General features: G+C 39.6%; 2 protein-coding genes across 2 annotated transcripts in view; both read left to right on the plus strand.

Moving 5' to 3' along the window:
• plcb1 (phospholipase C beta 1) overlaps positions 1-5284 on the plus strand; it is a 37420-nt gene extending 32136 nt beyond the window's left edge. Inside the window, exons 29-32 of the mRNA XM_080868110.1 lie at positions 775-864; positions 1027-1084; positions 1228-1314; positions 1801-5284. Of these exons, the coding sequence (XP_080724236.1) occupies positions 775-864; positions 1027-1084; positions 1228-1314; positions 1801-1953 (388 nt within the window). The 3' untranslated portion in view covers positions 1954-5284. The remainder of the gene's footprint in view (positions 1-774; positions 865-1026; positions 1085-1227; positions 1315-1800) is intronic.
• A 2277-nt stretch (positions 5285-7561) lies between these two features.
• napba (N-ethylmaleimide-sensitive factor attachment protein, beta a) lies at positions 7562-19849 on the plus strand. Its single transcript, XM_080868213.1, has 10 exons — positions 7562-7792; positions 11340-11419; positions 12011-12127; positions 14454-14500; positions 14619-14696; positions 14800-14855; positions 17331-17415; positions 17648-17752; positions 17908-17976; positions 18617-19849. Exons 1-10 carry the CDS (start codon positions 7695-7697, stop codon positions 18767-18769), a joined length of 888 nt encoding a protein of 295 aa, XP_080724339.1. The 5' UTR covers positions 7562-7694; the 3' UTR covers positions 18770-19849.
• The last annotated feature ends 1521 nt before the right edge of the window (positions 19850-21370 follow it).

The raw sequence follows: 21370 nt of genomic DNA on the forward strand, positions 1-21370 counted from the left end.
CTATTGCAGCATTACAAAGGGGGGATTCAGGGTCTCCTGATCCAGCCCTAACTACGTGCTTTATCAAAAAAGAAAACCTAGCTAAGATTAGCTAAGGCTTAATCTTAGGTATTTATCTAGTTAAGATTAAGCCTAATCTTAAAAGTAGAGATAGTGTCTGTCTCCCAAATCCAAATTAGAAGCTGGTTCCACTGAGGAGGGAAAATGAAGGCTCTCCCTCCCATTCTACTTTTGAATACTCTGGGAGCAACAAGTAAGCCTGCAGTGTGAGGCATGAAAGCTCGTTTTGACCTCCGCATTTTCTATTGGCCCCAGAGGGAGCAACTCCACTGGAAGCAAAAATTAGATGTGAATTCCACAACAGAAGCCATGATGGTAAAACCATGGCTTCTGTTATATAAAAAATATAAATTAAAAAAAGCTTTTAGTTTGAATCAGATTCAAGTGGTAATTCTATGCTTTCAGTTTTTACATTGTAGTAACAATTAAAATAAGGTTAACAATAGAAAGGGACAGATTAGAGGGCATCATCTGGGCAATTCTTCAAATACCGGCCCAAATAATTGCCAGGAAGAGTTGCCAAGATGGCTCTGGATTTTTAGCCTTGCTAAAGATGTCTTTTTAAAGTACGTGATACTTTATATGTACCCTATCTTATTTCAGCTGTTCTTCAAAAGATACTATGAGCCAGACTTTTACCCAGTGCACTTCTAAAAACTTGATACCATGTTTTTCACCAAGCATTTGCCCTAATCTTTCTTTCTGCTTCTATAGGGAGAAAAAAGAGCTGAAGAAGCAGATGGATCGAAGGAGAACAGAGAAGATCAACCAAGCAAAGACCAAAGAGAAACATCTGGCTGAGGAGTATGATCTATAAGCACACGCACACACATTTCACTATTTATCTAGCTGCTGTAGCTTGCTCATCTGCTTCATGCACTGATCCACTGATCTAGTCTCATTAGAAGAGAAAAATATTTATCTCAGATCCAATCAATGTCAATCCATTTGTCTCTATGTTCCCAGGGAGAAGATTGAGATCAATAAGTCCTACGTCAATGAAGTCGTCCAGAACATTAAAAGGGTGAGCAGCAGATGAGGTTAAAGGAATTTTTATGGGCCTTTCCATAAAGTGAATTCCAAAGAGACAATTATGAAAATGTTATGGCTGCAACACTCTCTCCATTTAGTGCAACTCTGTCTGTATGTCTGTTTGTTTATCCTCAGCTTGAGGAGACTCAGGCAAAGCGCCACGAGCAGCTGGTGGAGCAACACAATGATCTCCTGCAGGAGATACAAGACCAGAAGCCAAAGGTAAATACAAGTTTCTCTTTCTGTCCACAATTAAGTTCATTTATTTTTAGCCAAAGTCAGTGAAATCTGCCACCGACCACTTTGCAAGCTTCATGCTCAAATGCACTGCTTGGCAAGAACATTTCTTGTACACGAGGCTCCAAACTGGTGCTGCTGTCTGCCCACACCCACGCACTTTAGAGGCAGCGCTGACGTCAACGTGGGGCATTTAAAGGATGCAATGTGGCCTCTGGCAGCCATATTGGAGCTGTTCGAGTGTTGGCAGAAACGGCTGACAACAGCTGGTTGCGTTTCTGAATGTACAACCCATCTGTCTCAACTGTAGGAGATAACTAAACAAATTTGTGTGGTGTTTCTGACTGGGACCTGACTCATCATGGTTATATTTCGCTACATCTGCCGTTATGTAATCCCACCTTAGCCACAAAAAATCTTTAAAAGCAATCTATCCTCAGTGAGCAAGCGAATGTGTGTGGTGTTTTCCAGCTGCAGGGCTCTGTGGAGGCAGAGTTTCAAGAGAAGTTCCAGCGTTTGCCTGGAGAGATTCACGACTTCCTGCAGGACAGGAAGTTGGAGGTTCGAGGCCACAGCAAGTCACGACCTTCCACCCCACACGAAGCTCTTTCAGAGGAGGACTGAAGAGGGGAAAAAAGGATGAAGAAGCAAGGGGGAATGAGGAACGAGAACAATTGGATCAATGGAAGCAGCGTGGAGTAGATCAATGAAATGCAAAGCATGAGAATAAAAGATAACAAGAAGTATTGATGAAGAGGGCGCGAAAGAGTAAATAATCAAGTTTATATAGACTGTTACTTCTTTTTAATGGAAGAATGCTTTAACAATTTATTTTTTATTCCATTCTAGCATGAACTTTGTGTGTTTAATACAAGTGTTTAATCAGACCCCGTTTAGTCTTGCATTAAGTCTTCTATTCTGTCATCTGTTATTTTAGACCTCAACAGTTTGTACTGCATGACTGCATATCTATCTATCTATCTATCTATCTATCTATCTATCTATCTATCTATCTATCTATCTATCTATCTATCTATCTATCTATCTATCTATCTATCTATCTATCTATCTATCGATCGATCGATCGATCGATCATTTGAAGATCACTGAACATACATCAGGCTCTGTCTTATTGGAGAGAAATCTTTACAAATATAGAGTTTTCAACAGAGTTTCAACAAATTCTAAGCAGCTGTTTGCCCTTTTTACTTGTCCAGTCTGCTATAACAATGTCAAAAAATTTAAAAAACTACAAAGCTAGAACAATTCCATCCTGGAGCACTCGGCGCCATGCTTTTACAAACACAATCAGCACACTTGGTCTGGTGCTGCCAAGAATAAAATGCACTGTAGCATTTGTTTGAGCTGAGAGTTTTTAAAACAGAACCACTAATGTCTGGGTTTTGTTAAATCTCTCAAGGACAGAAAAAGACATTTTGCAATTCACAATTCTCCCAAGTATCTCCACTCCAAGGCTGGCTGAACTCACAGTTGGAAGCTGTTGCTCACTAAATCTGGATGAAACTCTTTTATTCAGAAAGACAGAAAGATTAGAATTTAAGGGGTTAATACATGACAACAGTTAATGCTGTATTTTTTTATACATTTATTTATCACTGTTATTATAAATGCTTTCTTTTCTTTCTTTCTTTTTGGCTAGCATCACTGATATAGCCACAGGCTACATGCCTGACTTCCGAGCAGCTTTGCAGCTGGGATGTTGGTGATTTTGTCAGGGACACCTCAGTGGTGGAAATGCAAGAGAGGCAAATGTTTTCTTTTTTCTGCCTACATCCTGATAATAATGCATTCCGTTTCTTTTTTTGATTTTAAATAGGATTTTTTTTCCCCTGTTTACTGTCATACAGATGAGGTGTGATTTTTTTTAAAGGAGCTGACAATAACTCCATAATATAAAAAACCTTTACCTGCTGTAAGTTTGTCTGATCTCCCTTAAAAAGTCATCTTCTGGTGCACATCTGGACAATTTTTAATAGAGATGCTTTTTTTTTTTTTTAGATCTCCCAGTGGAAGTCCCTCTTTGTCCTCTTGCACTTGTGCCTCTGTGACAGATGCTGGATCTCCTCTTATGTGTCACAACTGCGATCTTTCAATTTGATTTTCATTTCTATAATTGTTGCAGGGAGACAAATCTGGTGACTGGTCTAAAGCAGTATGCAAAGGTTGTTTTAGTGGCTTAAGTCCTGCATTTTCAGTTCTGTTCTGAATGTTCTCCTTTAAATATCCTTCCACTGACTCAAGTTGCTACAATTATATTCAGTCTTGACAGTCTCTCACTGAGAGGTGAATTTATAATTTAAAGCCATATGTAGTTTGAAAGAAAATGACAAGCATTCTCTCACTGCCACTTCTCGTCTGAAGAGATGCCTTTACAAGTGGAAACGGTGAAGTCTTCAACTGGAAAGAGACCCTGCTCACATTACAATTAATGACCATCCACACAAAACTCAGGTCAGTTTGAAGCAGAGGTTGATGTTTTCTCTCTGTACAAGCTTGGAGTGAGTAGGGAAATCACAGACCAAAGGTGCAAGGGGTCACAATGGGACTTCAGATAATTTTTTTGTACTCTTCGCTCCGTTTCAGGCAAGTCCCAACTGCTTTTCCATCCTTTGGTTAGGAAGGCCAGACAATCAGAAGGCTTAAAGCAAGAGAAGTCTTAAAGGATGATGAATGAATCAACAGTGCTTCAACAGTGCCCAGTATAAGATAAATAAGGCTTATTTTCACCTGTGAGTTGTGCAAAGCTACTTTAGCTTTGCCCAAGAACAAAAATATGAGCATAGTAGGTCCTCTGTCAGTAATTCTTATCCTAAACCTTTGCCTCATGCAGTTGCATAAACATCTAATTTCATATTTGTGGTTTCAGGATTCTGTTATATAAACATATTGTTATGTGTTATATTTCAAGAAGTTAATATCCAGCTCTTTGTATGTGTGTGGGTGTGTATCACTCATCCATATACTGCATTATCTGAACATTAATAAGGATTTTGACACAACTGTTTTAAGGATTTTTTAATGGCAGAACTCTGTGTTTTATTCTAGCAGAAATTATGCTAGTTCCCAGTAAGTGTGTATCATTATCTGCTTTGTGTATTTATTCATGAGATTTTGGAAGGAAATGTAAAACTGATATGTTTTTTCATTGTTTGTTTTTTTTTAAAGACTGTTAGTAGAAGACATGTTTATACGAGTGAGAAGGATTTGCACTGAAAGATAAAGTACAAAGGTTTTATTATCGGCCTATTTTGGATTTTTTCTGACTACTGTAGTTGCAGCAATCACCCCCTCGACTTGCCCCAGATGCTGCTGCAGAGCTGATTTGGTGGCCAGGCGTCTTTTTTAAATGTGAAAGTCTGCTGCCACTGCATGATTTATTTGTTCTAATGTGAAAGCTGTACATAACGTAGTCCTCATTCTGATGACGTATGGATTTATCGGTTGCTATTTTCCTGATATTTAACAGCATAATTTGTAAAGTTTTACTTTGCTGTAAAAATGTAAAATGATTGGAGCTTGTTCCTCTTTGTATAGTGATCTTCCAGAACAATATTTGTTGGGACATTTTCCATGATGTTTTTTTTTTTCCTCTAAGGCCTCAGCTGCTTTCAACAACTTTTTTTTTGCCGTGAACCTTTACTTCAAATTTAAGCCACACATGATTGAGCTGAACAATCTGGGGTCACTGTCTGTTCCTGACCTCATAAAGGTAGCTTACACTTGCAGTCTTCATGGCAATATAGAGACTCAGTCATTAACTTTTCACACTAACATCAGAGTGCCTCATCATTCACTAAATTGTCTATTAAGGATGTTCATGTTTGCAAAGTGGCTGAGGTTCTACTGCAAAAATGTGTTGTTGAACATGCCTCATGCTTTAGCACATATACTGAGCATGCTTTATCGTATTAGATTTCTCCACCAGTTGAATTGTTTCTTGGGTTAATTGAATGCTATTTTAAGACCAGACTATTAAATATTTGATCTAAAAAACAAAGTGTTCTTGGAATGTTTTTTCTACCATTACAGTTGAAGACTTACAGTGTTGCGAGAAGATGCACTGTTCAGGCACTGTGTGAGAGGAGGTAATTGCTGTTGTCAGCCTCGTCAAAGGCAAGCCCACTGAATCGTGCCTGTTCACAAAACTTTGCTGTTGCTGTAATTGCGTGCACAGCCGGGATAACGTGAGCTTTCGGGCGCCGTACTGAAGGTGTGGGGGAGGAAAGTGGAGGAGCTGAGCGGCAGTCTGTCACAGGAGATTAATGTGACTATGATGACCTTTCTGCTTCCTAAATAACAAAACATGTAGTGAACTGAATCAAGCCGTACATGAACTGTTAATTAAACACAACATATATTCCGAAAATATTTTTAATTATGTTTCCTTAATATACGCAACATATTTGTCAATAGAACTTTCCTCTTGTATGTTTTCATTTGCCCTGATGTCATTTGCGTTGTTTTTTAACCGTATAAGATGATTTTCTGACAGATGTTTTCTGCATGACTTTGCTGCCCTCTAGTGAGCAAGAACAATAACGCAGGTGTAATGATAAAATTTAAACTCAGACCAGAATTCAAATCTTTTTTTTGTTGTTGTTGCTGTTTGTGTCTTTATATTTGTTGTTGCACTGAATTTTGTGAGATCTGTAATAAGACATTTATCGCCAAATTTATCAGTTAACCAAATTTGCAACTTTTGAAATGCTATACCGAACACAAATATTTACAATAGTCTCTTAACTGGTGCCCTTAACTTGTTTTATTTTACATTACTGTCTTAAGTAAAAGTCATAATCTCCCTGTAGCAATCGAGCAACAGTTGTATCCTAAAATCATCCTTAAAGTATTTAAGTTGAAATACTCAATATGCAGAATGGAACATTTGTGAACATATTTTATTATTGGATCATAATTGCTGAATTTTTTAATCTCACAGCTCGATATGAATTTATTATTTAGCTTAATTAAGCTTTGTCAGTAGTGATAAAGTATAGTATATGGCCATTTTATTGTGTACATCTTGCTAATACTGTGTTGGACCCCTTTTTGCCTTAAGAACTGCCTTAATTCTTCATGTCGCAGATTAAAAAAGGTTCTGCGAGCATACTTCAGATATTTTTGGTCCATGTTAACAGGATGGCATGACATACTTGCTGGAGATTTGTCAGCTGCACATTCATGATGAGACACTCCTGCTCTACCAGATCCCAGAAGTGCTCTATCATTGAAATCTGGTAACTGTGGAGGCCATCTGAGCACAGTTAACTCATTGTCACGTTCAAGAAAACAGTATAAGATGATATGACACATTTCCCTGTAGGAAGCAGCCATCAGAAGATGGGTACTCTGGTCACAAAAGGATGGACATGGTCAGCAACAGCAGTCAAGTCAGCTGCGAAGCTTACATGATGCTAAATTGATACTAAGGTGTCCAACGAGTGCCAAGAAAATATCCCCACACCATGACACTACCGCCGGCCTGAATAATGTTGTTTATACCACATTGTGACTATCTGAATGTTGCATCAGAATCAGTTTTACAATCTTGTCTTTTCCAGTTTTGATAAGCAGTAACTGTATCCTCCGTTTGTATTCTTAGCTGAGGAACGTAGCACACCGTGTGGTTTTCTGCTGATTCTTCTGCTTCAAAGTCCAACATGTTGTGCACTGAGTGGTGCTGTTCTACATAACTCAGTTGTGTTTATTTGAGTTACTGTTGCCTTCAGCTCCAAGCAGTCTGGCTAATCTGCGCTGGCATGAACAAGACCTTTTCACGCAAAGCTCGCTGGATATTTTGTCTTTTTGTACCACTCTCTACAAACCTGAGGTAGTTGTGCAGGAAAATCCCAGCAAATCATCAGTCTCTAAACTAACACTATTCTGATTTTCACTTTGAAGGTCACCGGCAGGTTGTCTTTACAATCTTTCAAATCTAAATACACCAAGGTTCTGCCATTTACTGGATAATTAGATATTTGCATTGATGAGCAGTTTTCCAATGAAGTGGCAGTATAAGAAGGTTTATGTTTTAAAGTCCACAAAATAAAGAGTAAAGTTTTCAAATAAAACAGTATGGAGTACAAAGTACAATGCTTTAGTTTAGTTTCAACCTTGCGCCAGTTAGTTGCACTTCCGCTTCCTTCCAGCAGATGGTGCCATTGACTCACAACTAACGCTCCACTCTCGACGTCGAAGAAGAGCTGCAGCCTCTCAGCAACCAGCAGAGACGTCTCTCTCTCCTCTCTCCTCTCCTCTGCTCAGCTCTCCTCTTCTCCATCCACTGCGGAACATCGGCCTGTTTTCCTCCCGTCCCTCCTCCAGCGGCAGACACCCAGCTCGTCATGGACAACTCCGGGAAAGAGAAGGAGGCCATGCAGCTGATGGCTGAAGCCGACAAGAAGGTCAAAGCGTCCGGATCCTTCCTCGGAGGGATGTTCGGGTAAAGGATGCTCTGATTCTCTGCCTCTGTTTACCAGCTCGTCGTGGTGGTGGTGGGGAGGGGAGGGGGCTCTCTGCACACAGGGCCCATCTTCTCCACGGACAGGCCGCTTTATTATGTCTATATTAAGCCTGTGATATACAAATAACGCGCCTGACGCTCAGAAGCGAGCGGCACATGAGCCTGCATTGCACGCTTTTGTATTTTATCATCACCCTTTAATTTATTCCTTATAAATCCCACCGGGTGCGCCTAACTTTCACTATGACATTGTGTCCTTTTTTAAACGTTTATAAACGAATCATGGAGTCGGCTTCATGCCAGAAACACTGGCTGGCACCGCAGATTGTGCATCTTGGCAAATGTAAATGTGGCACATCTCTGGATGGTGCTGATGCTGAGGATGCTGGAGGTGAGCGAGTTTGGATGAAGCGTGAGACCGAGGCAAAGATGCAGGGAGGCGGGGAGAGCAGCGCAGGCAGGCCGGTGGTGATGCGGTGTTTGCGGGGGATGGTTTTCTTTTTGGTTTTTTATTTGCTCTGTGTGTGTGTGTGTGTGTGTGTGTGTGTGTGTGTGTGTGTGTGTGTGTGTGTGTGTGTGTGTGTGTGTGTGTGTGTGGAATGGGAGTGAGTTAGCTTATTTCACGCGTGTGGGAGGGGCGGATGTTTAGCCATCATTTTTGATATGATGTAACCATTGATAACAAACAGCCGGTTTGCTTGAGGCAACTTATTAACTGAGGGCTCTTTGTGTAATAAAGAAAAAAAAAATAGAAAAACATGTATTCTGTGCAAAGCAGGCCTCTCCAAATTCAAACTGACCCGATGGCCTCTGAGATTAGTCTCTCCAAATCTGACTGTTTACTATCTGAATCTGATAAATTTGGGTCAGATGATTGCAGCCAGCTTCAACTCAAACAGATATGTTTGAGGTTGGTATAAGGAAACACTGTGAACATGTGCATTTACCCTAATTATCTTTAAGGTTTAGATTCTAAAATCAATTAATCTGCATGTCCTGAGTATCTGTTAGAGTCATGTCGGTTTTATAAAGTTATACATAAAGTGTATTTTCAAGTGATTTTTAGGAATTTATCGTTATTTAAGAAATAAGAAAAGAAAAATAATGCTGGCTAATATAACTTAATATAACTAACTTAAAAGAGAAATCATCTGAGTTGTTTTGAACAGGATCAATGAAAAACCTTTCTTACTACACAACGGAGACGGATAATAATTTTATTTGTTTGGGTTTTTTTGTTTTTTCAACTAATGGACTACTCTGAATATTTCAATTTTTGGTCCATTCAACTGACAGCTTGCATATTTAGAGATATAACATGGGGTTTTATGATTTTATGATTTATGATCAGCCATTTTTTAAGGAACATCTAATTAACTAAAATCAAACATAAGATTAAGCAAGTAATATGAACCTAGAAGCCAATAAAATAGATCACACAGAACAATAAGTGGGCTGTCCAACAAAGCAGAACTGGTTATTATTAAATAACCATGAAAGAATAAGGAGTAGCCACGATCAGACACTAAATCCCATATAGTCTTTTATGGTTAATACCAGAGTACCAAGTCTGGCATACAGTATCAGAAAATACAGTTATATTATAGGTCCTAAATCTTTGTTTATATATGCATATTTATAAAAGAATGGATAGATAGATAGATAGATAGATAGATAGATAGATAGATAGATAGATAGATAGATAGATAGATAGATAGATAGATAGATAGATAGATAGATAGATAGATAGATAGATAGATAGATAGATAGATAGATAGTGATTGTGACACAGTGTTAATAATTTTCCTTCTAACTCTACAACAGTTGTGTCCACACCTCATTGGACTATAAACTGAGACAAAGCTCTTCTAAAAGCAAATCATCCTGATAATGCATAAAAACACTTTTTCTGGCAAATATTTTGAAGCATTATCCTAATTAACTTTCATTTTATTGACCACTAGGACATTAAAAACTGCATGTCAGAGATCAAAGTTTTCTCATCTCTCCCAAAATAAGGTTTTAAAATGTGTGTTTTTTTCTGGCACCATCTTTACTTTTAAAAAAGTTTCCCATAGTTTCTGCTTCAGGATACTTTGAGTGTCATGTACCTCTCGAATAGTGTCTCTGATTGAGTTTGATTTGTCATGTAGTAACAGTTAAACCCATCAGTCCTTTTTGAACCTAATAGTTTTTGAGTCATTAAAATGAAGAAACCATATAAAAATTTGAGCAATTTCTAGATAGTTAATGCACTAACACTTCAGACACATACAGATTGCTTCATTTCAAATTCATTTTGGTATTGTACAGTGACAAAATGTCAAAAATTACATTGCTGACAAAAAACTGAGGACTTGACACAGAGCTACTTATTTGGTGTGCTAAAATTGAGAGCTAGGTCACTCAATAAGCTATACCATGATTATTTGATGAGTTTCTCCCCTGCGTTGAAAGATGAGACGAGTTAAGCTGTGGCTGTTTTGTGACCAGAGGTAGGTTGTAGATTTGTGATGCCATATCATATCATACATCTAATTAGTGTTGATGTATAATTTAAAAGCCGCATTTATTTTCCTACAGAAAGGTGCAGATGTTGTTGCTGAACAAAGCCCCTTCTTTTTTTTCATGATTTAGAGCTACTTGCCTTTTATTTGAAATCTTTTGTGAAAGATTTTCTTCAAGACTCTTGTATAAATATTGAGGGAAGTAGCAAAGCCACGAAATGTCAAATGCTGAACAAAATCTACAGTTTTTATTTATCATTGAGCTTGAGAAGGATCCTTGTTGGGTTTTAACTTTGTCTGTTTGTTGTGGTTTGCACGCAAAGAACACCGTGCGATATCGCTTTCATTTTTGCTCCCTAACACTGTTTTCCACATTTGTTTTTGCATTTTTTTACAGAAAATAAATCATTGAGTTGTTTTTTAAGATAAAAATGTTTGCAAAATTGAGGAAATGGTCCTTATTTAAATCACATTTAACAGATTACATTTCTCATTGCAAGAGAAATACGCATCTTTTATCCATATCTAATCAGCAAATTAGCAGCCTGCCTCTCTCGTTTTTATGGTTGCTTGGTTTATTGTCCTCCTTTTCTTCTAGATGCAAACCAGTCCTCTGTCCTGTGGAGTGTGACGTAAATACTTTGTGATCTAGTTCAGGCTTCATGTAGTAAACCAGAAAGAAATATGATGCACAGATGAGCACGGTTATCGAACAGGAACGAAAAATATAGTTTGAGTTGTGCAGCAAGTATCTGTGTGCACAGCAATACAATATGCAAGAGAAAAAGGATTTGATTTGAGACTTGAGAGTGTGTCAGCTGGAGGGGTTTCTGTCCTCTCAGCACGTATGTCCTTAAACTGGAAGAGCTGTAGTAATAACTTGTAGTGTTGAAGTAAATTTACATTAAAAAAATAACATTTATGTCAGGTTCAAAAATGAGGTTGATGAAAACAGACAAAAGAAATTATACATTTTGTTTGACTTTGCTTTTTATGTGCATCCTTGTTGTGTGTTTTAGGGGGAACCATAAGGTGGAGGACGCCTGCGAAATGTACGCCAGAGCAGCCAATATGTTTAAGATGGCAAAGAACTGGAGTGGTGGGTGACACACACTTATCTACACACACACAAACACACTATCTACACACAAGTACATGCGTCACATTCATTAGACAGTAAAAAAAAAATGCTTTACAAAAAAAAGATAAACTCCCACACAAACACCCACATGCAGACACGCACATGTATCTGAATGCTTTTACCCTCTGCATTTTAGTAACATATGAATGATTCAACAGCCTGTAGAAAACATCATGTTACCACATACAGCAATGAGATCTTTAAACATGGACTGATCAGTGAGATTTTGTCTGCAGGAGCCACCCTGTGCTCTACATATGCCAGATGTGCCAATAATAGCTCACGCTGTGCAGAATTTAGCTGTTTGGATGTGTGTTTTGATGCAGCCTGATGTGTGTCCGTCCACACAGTCAGTCGTGAGCATGGTCGTGTAATGCAGCAGGAGTAAAAAAATGAAACCTGGATGAAGTTTTTCTCATTCAAGATGTGACACTGTGTGTGTGTGTGTGTGTGTGTGTGTGTGTGTGTGTGTGTGTGTGTGTGTGTGTGTGTGTGTGTGTGTGTGTGTGTGTGTGTGTGTGGTTTGTGTGCGTGTGTGTGTGTTTTTAGCTGCTGGGAACGCGTTCTGTCAGGCCGCTCGGCTCCACATGCAGCTTCAGAACAAACTGGATTCTGCCACCAGCTTCGTCGATGCAGGAAACGCCTACAAGAAGGCCGACCCACAGGGTGAGTGCTTCTGTCACACAGACACACACATCTGGCTGAGTGACCACTACAAACTTACATTTAGGCCGTGCATTATGTCTCCTTTAAGTGTTGCACCACAGATTTACACATTTGCCTAATAACAGGACGATGGTTGGTTGCTGAGAGGAGACACAGGTCTGTTTGGGGCTGTGTCAGAAAGGTCTGCTGACATAAAACATGACTTTTGTTATGTAAGAACAACATTGTGGTGCACCGATGTTTGGCTAGAAGCTGCTTGGTTGATACGCAGATAATTGCCTTGATTTTAATCAGACCAAACTCACTCCTCTGAGATGAGCCGAGTGAGATCCAATTTTAATAGGTGCTGTTGACGTTCAGGAGATAAAACCATCCATTTATGTCAGCCCGGAGATAAAATCGGTGTGTTGTTGTTTTTTTTGTTCAAGGACTCTTATCATTTACCTCCTGATCTGGCTTTATTCAGATTTCTGTACTTCAAACCTGTCGCTTTAACAAGTGGAGAAGGGAGGAGCAACAGAAAAGGCACTAGAATTAAACTGACCATCTAAACTGTCCCCCTCTAGCCACAATTATACCCAAATTTGTCAATTTTCTTGGATTTCTTCACCCTTTATTCACAAAGTGCAACATAAGTAAAATGTTTAATGAGAAGTATCCAAATGTGCCTCAAGGTGCTTTATGTTTGTGAGGTAAAGACCCTACAGTAGGGGTGCCCAATCCCGGTCCTCGAGAGCTACCGTCCTGCAGCTTTTAGATGCATCCTTGTTCCCACACACCCGAATCAAATGAATGGCTTGTTATCAGGCCTTTGCCAAACATGATGGCATGCTGAAGAGGTAATCAAACCATTTGATTCAGCTGTGTTGGAGTAGGGATGCATCTAAAAGCTGCAGGATAGTAGCTCTCGAGGACTGGGATTGGGCAGCCCTGCCCTACAGTAATACAGAGAAAACCCTAACAATCACATGACCCCCTATGAGCAAACACTTGGTGACAGTGGGGAGGAAAAACTCCCTTTTAGATGGAAGAAAGTTCCAGTAGAAGCAGGCTTAGGCAGACAGGACTGAATATGGGTGTGTCAGAACTTTAATCTACGTTCATTATGCTGATTTTCTTAAGCTGGTTGTAGAATATGTGGTAATCAGTCTTCGTAGCGTTTGTGCTGGAAACCAACATTTGATTAGATTAGAAAAGCATTATATGAATGCCGGTGCTCTGTTGTTGTGGCCCATGCAGAAAAAACTTTCCACATCCCGTCAGAGGAGTGAGTTTGGAGTTTTAGAGAAGGTTGAAAGTGCATCATTGTAATGGAAAGACATTGCAGTGACATTACAACAAGATATGCTTGTTTTTATAATCAGTGGAAGCCATAATGGTAATTAGATTAAGATTGGATTAGCTGAGCTGCCCTAACTGTTTACTGTCCTTCTTTATCCATTTTTTCTTACTTGTTTGTGGGTTTACATGTTTAAAGCTTCTCTGAACATTGGGCAGCAAATTCTGCTGTTTAAACATAGCACAGGGTCCATTTAAACCAGCCTGGCTCCATAAAAACATTCATTCAACACTTTTTAAAGTAGTAAAAAGAAGATTTTAAAGAATTTAAAGAAACAGGAAAAACAGGAGCCTCTGAACACTGTAGCTGAAAGGGCTCTACAATGGAGCTCAATGAGGCAGGATGCATAAAATGCCTTGACAATTTAACCAAAAGAATAGTGTTTGCTGTGTTTAGGTAAAGAAAAATACATGTAAAAACTGGTTAAACAGTTACTATTTGACAGCACTGGTTCATTTCTTTGCCTCTATGTAAGATGTTCAAAGCAGGAAAATCCTGTTTCTGGTGGTTGCTGCTTCCCATTCCCCCCAAAATGCAGTAACAGTTTTATCAAATTGCAACAGTTTTAACTGAGATATTAAAGAGGTTAAAGCTGACTCCACAGATGTGCTAAATAAATGTGCTGTGTTTACACTTCCTCAGTTTCCTCAGAACAACTACAAAAAAGTGTAAAGCTACACGGTGAAAGGGGAAGCCTCTGCATCACTGCATTTCTCCGACTGGTTCGGGCCCAGGGGTGGGATTGTTGGAAGATTAAAATGGGTCCCTGGTTTGCTCTAGGAAAATTAATATCTGGGTTGTGTTGTGACAGACTTCCTGCTTCCTGGTGATGAGCTTAATAAAATACAGCGGGTTATCAGGTTAACAGTCACATAGGGAGGAAACTGAAATTGGAGATTATTAATTTGACTTCGGGGCTTCAGCACACTTTCCATTTTCTTTGTATTTATAAAAGCCCTCCTTACCCTCTCATCTGTCTCTTTCCAGAGGCTATCAACTGTTTAAATCAGGCCATTGACATCTACACTGACATGGTAAGACCTCTGCCAGCCATTAGATCTCACTCTCTGACAATGATCTCAGTCTTTCCTTTGATTAATGTCCTGTACTGCCTCTTCTATCTATGTGTGTGTGTGTGTGTGCTGACTACAGGGTCGGTTTACCATTGCAGCCAAACATCACATCACTATAGCAGAGATTTATGAGTCAGAGCTGGTGGACATTGAGAAGGTAAAGTGGGGAGTAAAAGGACTTCCTCCCTTTCTTTGGGATGAAAAGATTTTGGATCTATGTGCGACGCTCTGAATGTCCTCGTCTGTGTGTGTGTTTTCAGGCCATTGCCCACTACGAGCAGGCAGCAGACTACTACAAGGGAGAAGAATCTAACAGGTAAATGAGCTGTTTAGCTAAAAGCTAAATAACTATATAGTACATACATAATGCTAAAACCGACATTTATTTATAGAGTCAGGTTTGTTTATTATTTTTGCAATCAAGCAGTGGGGCAATTTAAAAAACAGATATAAGAGCAAAACATTTACGATTATTGGATGTTGCTGAGCTGTGACTCAGCATTGAAAATGGCCACTAGAGATTTGTCTCACATCTTTCAATCTTAGACACATTTTTCATGAACTCAAGTCAATTTTAAACATATTTGAGAAACTAAACAATGCACAAAATATTTTTTTTGTTTTAAGTAAAATCAAGATGTGATTTAAAGCTGATGTGATCACAGTAAATGATCGAGGGAGTACACAGAAACAGCAGAAAGTCTCTGTGTTGGGATTACACAAATCTTCTGACTTGGTAGATCACAATTACTGGAATTTTTGACATAATAATGGGTTAAAAACAACACATTACCATTTGCAGGTTGATAAATTAGAATATTAATAAAAAAAACTGTTCTAATAAACAATTATTTCTATTACTAAAAGTAGAAAGACCATTTTTTTCAGGTTACTCAAATGGACTCAGGCGCAGACCAGGAATCCTTTGCAAAGCAGTGATTTTATTTACAGTAAACACCAACTGCAAATATGTACAACTTGCAGGGGTTGGGGGGGCGCGGGGACCAGGGCTCCAGGGTCCGTGGGAAAGGGAGAGATCCACACACACGCCACACTGTTCGGAATTCCACTCCACTCTCTTCTGTAGGCACTCGCGCTTCTAAGCACTTTGCCACTCAAACGCTCTCAGGTCCCTTGGGTTTACAGGGACGGGTCCAGGAAGATCTATTCACACAAAGGACTCGGTTAGAAACAGACTAAGATAAATACACAGGTTCAGATCAGAAATTGCCAGCCAGACTAACATAGAATACTCAACAACCCAGTGACAATCTTAAATAGTGCGTAGGATTGCAGGAGATGAGCAGCAGGTGTTGTGATTGGAGACAGGTGCGTGGGCCAGAGGCAGGAGCCTGTGATGAGCTCACCGCAGATAGAGGAGAGAGAGCGAAAGACAGAGCGCATAAAACAACAAAAAAACATGTTGCCTAACACAGAGCCAGCCAGGGAGACACGGGGACCATGACAGTTTCTGTCTTCTCTACCCCTGTTTGTTGTCTCCTGGAGGTGCTCTCTCTTAAACTAACTGTGGATGTTAATGCTATCTTTATACATTTTTTTGCAGACCTATTGTGTTCAACTACTAAATTTACCCCATATTCATCAGCATACTTATGAGACTAGTATATGTCATGGTCCTGGGTCGGTGACCCAGCGCTTTTAGTTTGTTATCATTTTCTAGATGCTGATTGTTTAGGTTCTGTGTTATATTCGGTCTGCCTCTGTGTCTGCGTCTGTATCTGTCTGTCTATGGTGTCACCCCATCTGTTTGTGAATCTGTCTGTTTAGTTCAATGTCTTGTCTGGTTCCATGTGTCTGAGTTTCCTGTTTTATTGTGAAGGTCCGTGTCGTATGTGAGTGTGATCAGTTTACGTTTCCCCTGTCCCGTCAGCCCAGATTCCTCCCAGCTGTGTTGCCCTCCTGTCTGTCATCCCCTGATTACTGGTGTGTGTATTTAAGCCCTGTGTGTTTTCCTGCCTGTTGCTGGTTTGTCTGTGTTACTCGGTGTCAGTCTGTGTTACTCGGTGTCCTGCTCGGCTCGCTGCCTCTCATCCCTTTTTGTATCTTCTCAGGTTTGTCATTTAGCTTTCCCAGTTCAGGTCTTTAGTTTTGTCTTCCCTCTTGCCTGTTTTGCCTTCTCACCACTGTGTAAATAAATCATCACCAGCGTTATCATCTACTGCCTGCGTTTTGGGTCCTTTTTCCCCTTCAATACCACACGGCTCGTCTCAGCAGCCGTGACAGTATATCATTTTGTGAAAACTTGGAAGGAACCAACCAGATTATGATTACAGACAACTGAACAAAGGAAAACATAAGAGTTTACACAGAGGGTTAATCTGGAAGTGGGGTTGCTGATTTTATTGCTTATTTGGTATTTTTGTATTATGGACTCTTATTTCTTTTGATTTGGGGAAAGTTGTGTTTCTTGGAGTTTGATGGATCACTCTTTAGTCTGATTAGTGAGAAAAAACTGAGAACCTGATCTGTAATTAAAATATAAGCAGTGGTTCTAGCCCTTGTAGGGGAAAATGTATAACTATACATGTATAAATGTGACTGTGATATTGTTGACACTGGTGGAGTGTTTCATGATAAAGCTGCCACTCGTACAATATGATGAAGTGGTCATTGAGTGATGCTCACTCAGCCAAGCCTGATGGTCTTTACAGCTGGATAATACGCTTTGTATACAGTCTGTGGGTAAAAAACTGTCAGTCATCTGTAGGAAGATTCAGTATGAAAGAAACAGCAGATGTTAAAGTAAAATTTCTTGTTTGCGTCTTTTCAGCTCAGCTAACAAATGTCTTCTGAAGGTCGGACACTACAGCGCTCAGCTGGAACAGTACCAGAAAGCGATTGAAATCTATGAGCAGGTAACAACTGATTGTTATACCCATTTTGCTTTTATAAATGCAATAATGTTAAGTTTTTATTGTATTTGAAAAGAACCCTTTTTTATAATGTTTCATCCCATTTCAAAATTTATTGGTTTATAAGTGACCAAAAATGTAAAAATGTATCAAGTTAAAGAGAGGGTTTTAAAAACTGGTCGTTTATGACATTTGCCCACTTCGGTTAATGTTTGTGCCTCCATGTGTGTTTTAGGTTGCAATGAGCACCATGGACAATCCCCTACTCAAGTACAACGCAAAAGAGTATTTCTTTAAGGCATCGCTCTGTCATTTCATTGTGGATGAGCTCAATGCCAAGGTAACACAACAAACAACAACTATAGCCAGCCACTGAGTCCGCACAGACACATGCACACTGAATCTGATGTATTTGTGGGTCGGGTTTCATGCTTAATTGTTCATTGCAGAAATCAGTTTACACGTACCGTTAACACTAACGCCTGTGTGTTTCAGTTGGCCATCGAGAAGTATGAAGAGATGTTTCCAGCCTTCTCAGACTCCAGAGAGCTCAAACTGTTAAAGGTAAATTACCTTTTCTTGTTTTTTTTCAACGTAACTTTCTAAGTTTGCATAAATATTTTATTAAAGGTTTTAACGGTTTATAAAATCTGTTACGCTGAAACAATAATTTTATGAAAAATAATATAAACACTCTTTACAACAAGCAGGCAGTGATTTATGAAAGAAATTCCTGGAAAATTTAAATGTAATTTGTGTTTTTAACCTCTGCAAAGGTTTAGACTAAACTTTTCACCGAAAGTGAGGAGCTGTTTATTAGTGGATGCATTGAAATGTTTTCTGTATATTTTTGTAGCTCTCCATCTTTGACTTACGTGATTAAATAACAATTGCATTGACTTAGTGCACCATCTTGTGGTTCAAACTGGCATTACACAAAGGTACAGCCCAGCCTTACCCCAACTTCAGTTGATATGTCTTCAGATATTGCACCTTTAGTTAAGTTTAGACACTGAAATCAAACATGTAGATTTCTTTCAATAGTATTTAATGTAAATAGTCATAAGAACATTATGATGTAAAGGAAAGCCCACAGAATATGATCATTAAAACACTGCTGCTACTAATCAGAGCTTAATTGTGCCATTTGTGTGTTTTTTTCCCATGAACATTTTTGCCTATTCGCCACTCCTCTGTGCAACAGAAACTGCTAGAAGCCCACGAGGAGCAGAACAGCGAGGCGTTCACGGAGGCCGTGAAGGAGTTTGATTCTGTGTCTCGCCTGGACCAGTGGCTGACCACGATGTTGCTACGCATCAAGAAAACCATCCAGGGGGACGCTGGGGACCTGAAATAGACACACTTAGAAGGGGGAGAGAACAAAGGGGGGGGAATAGGGAAAGGGGCCATTGAAGAGAGAAGGAAGATGACAGTGGAGGGGATTAAATGATGGGACAAGAGACAGGCATGTATCTTAATGGATGTGCAAAAGTAGAATAAAGTAAAGGCAGAAAGATGAAAGAGGGTGGGAGGTGAAGGAGTTTACAGTTGTACATATCAGTCTGCATGTGACCTGCCCCCCAATGAGCTAAGCATCACCTTTAAATCACCTTAAGATCACCCTGTGTCTCCCGGTCCTGCAGTATTGCTCTCGTAACACTGGACAGAATTGTACTTAAAAAGTAAGAGTGGAAAGAAAACGTGTGTGTGTGTGTGTGTGTGTGTGTGTGTGTGTGTGTGTGTGTGTGTGTGTGTGTGTGTGTGTGTGTGTGTGTGTGTGTGTGTGAGAAAGAGTGAGTGAGTGTGTGTGTGTGTGTGTGTGTGTGAGAAAGAGTGAGTGTGTGTGTGTGAGAGTGAGTGAGTGTGTGTGTGTGTGTGTGTGTGTGTGTGAGAGAAAGAGTGTGTGTCCACACCAGAAAGGTAAATGAAACTGTCTGATGGGAAAGTTTGCAGCTTACATGAGATTTAAGGAAATATGTTATTTAAAAAAAAATATTGAGAAATATTATTTATGAGATTTCTGATATTTATTGTCAATACTGAACATATGTATTGTTTATTAAGGTGCTCAGTGTTATGATTTGTCTTACTATTTTAGGTATTAGCCCCTCAGCTCTCTCTCCTTCTCCTTTCTCCTTTACTTCTTCTCTTCCTCCTCCTCTTTCTCACTGTCCTCTCCGCATCCCCACACCCTGTCAAATCAGAGAAATCACCCATTGTGATTGGTTGGCTCTTTGTGTTCAGGCCAGTGGTGGTTCGGCACAGTAAGCCACCAGTGGTGACTCCTGTCACTGCCTTGTTTTGTGCATGTCTACTGTCATGTTGTTGTAAGTGTTTTCCGTGTTGTGCTAATGTGTGAAGAACATACATGTAGCCTCGTATCATTTGTGTGAAATCGGTAAATATGTACTTCAGAGACCGAGTTGAATAAAAACATCAGCGCTCCAAGTATCTGGGTGTTTATTTAGAATATGGAAACAGACCACAGGCCAGAAGATGAGAACACTGAGAAAGTAGAATATCTCATGAAAAGAAATATAAATAAAGGAAAATAAATACACTACATTCACTTTAATAACATAACGTAGACGCATTCCTAAATAGAACTGGTGTCTCTGTGGTAGTTATTGCTGCAGTTACAGATTTTGGAAGCTAGGATCTGAAATGGATTTTAGTCATAGGTGAGAGTGAGTCAATCAGGTTTTTCCCAAAGGCAGGTGGATACACCAAGATGAATTCTGCAACACTCAACACAGCTCAACAAGGAATGGTGAGGAGGTTCATATTTAGCTTTTGTGTTCAGAGAATATTTGTTTCATGTATATATACAGAACAGGAAAAGGAACTGCCATAGAAGACCAAGCTTTTACATGTGATGTGCTGTTGACTGATAGAGGAAATGCCTGAAGCCAAGAAGTGGCTTGAAAAGGCCTGCTTAAAGCACAGCACAGAAATTCTGATCATGGCAGCAGAAGAAGAGGCCATAAGTACTGCTTCCAAAGAGGCATGAGTCTACCATACATGACAGGACCCAAGTTGCAAACTGTGCAAAGTGTGCCCTGCAGACTATCAAACACATGTTGCCAGACTGTAAGATGCAAACTGAGACCGCATGCACTGAGAGGCACAACCAAGTGGTGAGGAACATCTGTGCCTTTGTGACTATGGGAGACACCACCACAGGTGACTGACAACAACAGAGGTAAAGTCCTGTGGGACTTTGAGTTCCAGACAGCAAGCAGCTCTGTATTTATTCATCCACTCACCTAGTCAGCAGGACACTGCATCAGACCTTGTGTCTCAGCTGTACTCTGCTGACCATCCTGCACATTTCTTTTGATTGCCTGATAACCTTGAATGACATAATGACAGATGCCATCTAGTGTTGGTGTTTTAAAGTTAAAATGGTTAAAACCCTTCCTTAATAGTAGATCATTATTTTTGGTTTAACAAACTTTATTTGTTTTTTTATTTCAAAATTTAGGAGGAATAGACTTTTTATTCTGATTTAATTCAGGAACTTACATATCAATGGTTCCTATCTAGCCCTGCGACAGACTAGCGACCTGTCCAGGGTGTACCCCGCCTCTCGCCCTATGACAGCTGGGATGGGCTCCAGCGCCCCCCGCGACCCTGAAAAGGATAAGCGGAAGCAAATGGATGGATGGATGGATGGATGGATGGTTCCTATCTATTCGAAACTGGTTGAGAAACATATTTTCACGCTACATGTAACGCCAATATGGAATAATAGATATGCTCTCGTTAAATGAAAATATGTATACACAGAGGATGTGTTTTCCAACGGTGTTTTTTAAAATGAATTATTTTTTCCGACAAGTTATTTATGTTTAAATGTTCAGATGTATCTCATGTTATTTTTTAACATGTATTAATGCTATGGTGTGTGCTTTTCATAGACTTTGTCTGTTTAATCAAGTTCCGAAAGAGGGGGGCG

The sequence above is a fragment of the Rhamphochromis sp. 'chilingali' genome, assembly GCF_963969265.1.
Source record: "Rhamphochromis sp. 'chilingali' genome assembly, chromosome: 20".
Classification (NCBI taxonomy): Eukaryota; Metazoa; Chordata; class Actinopteri; order Cichliformes; family Cichlidae; genus Rhamphochromis; species Rhamphochromis sp. 'chilingali'.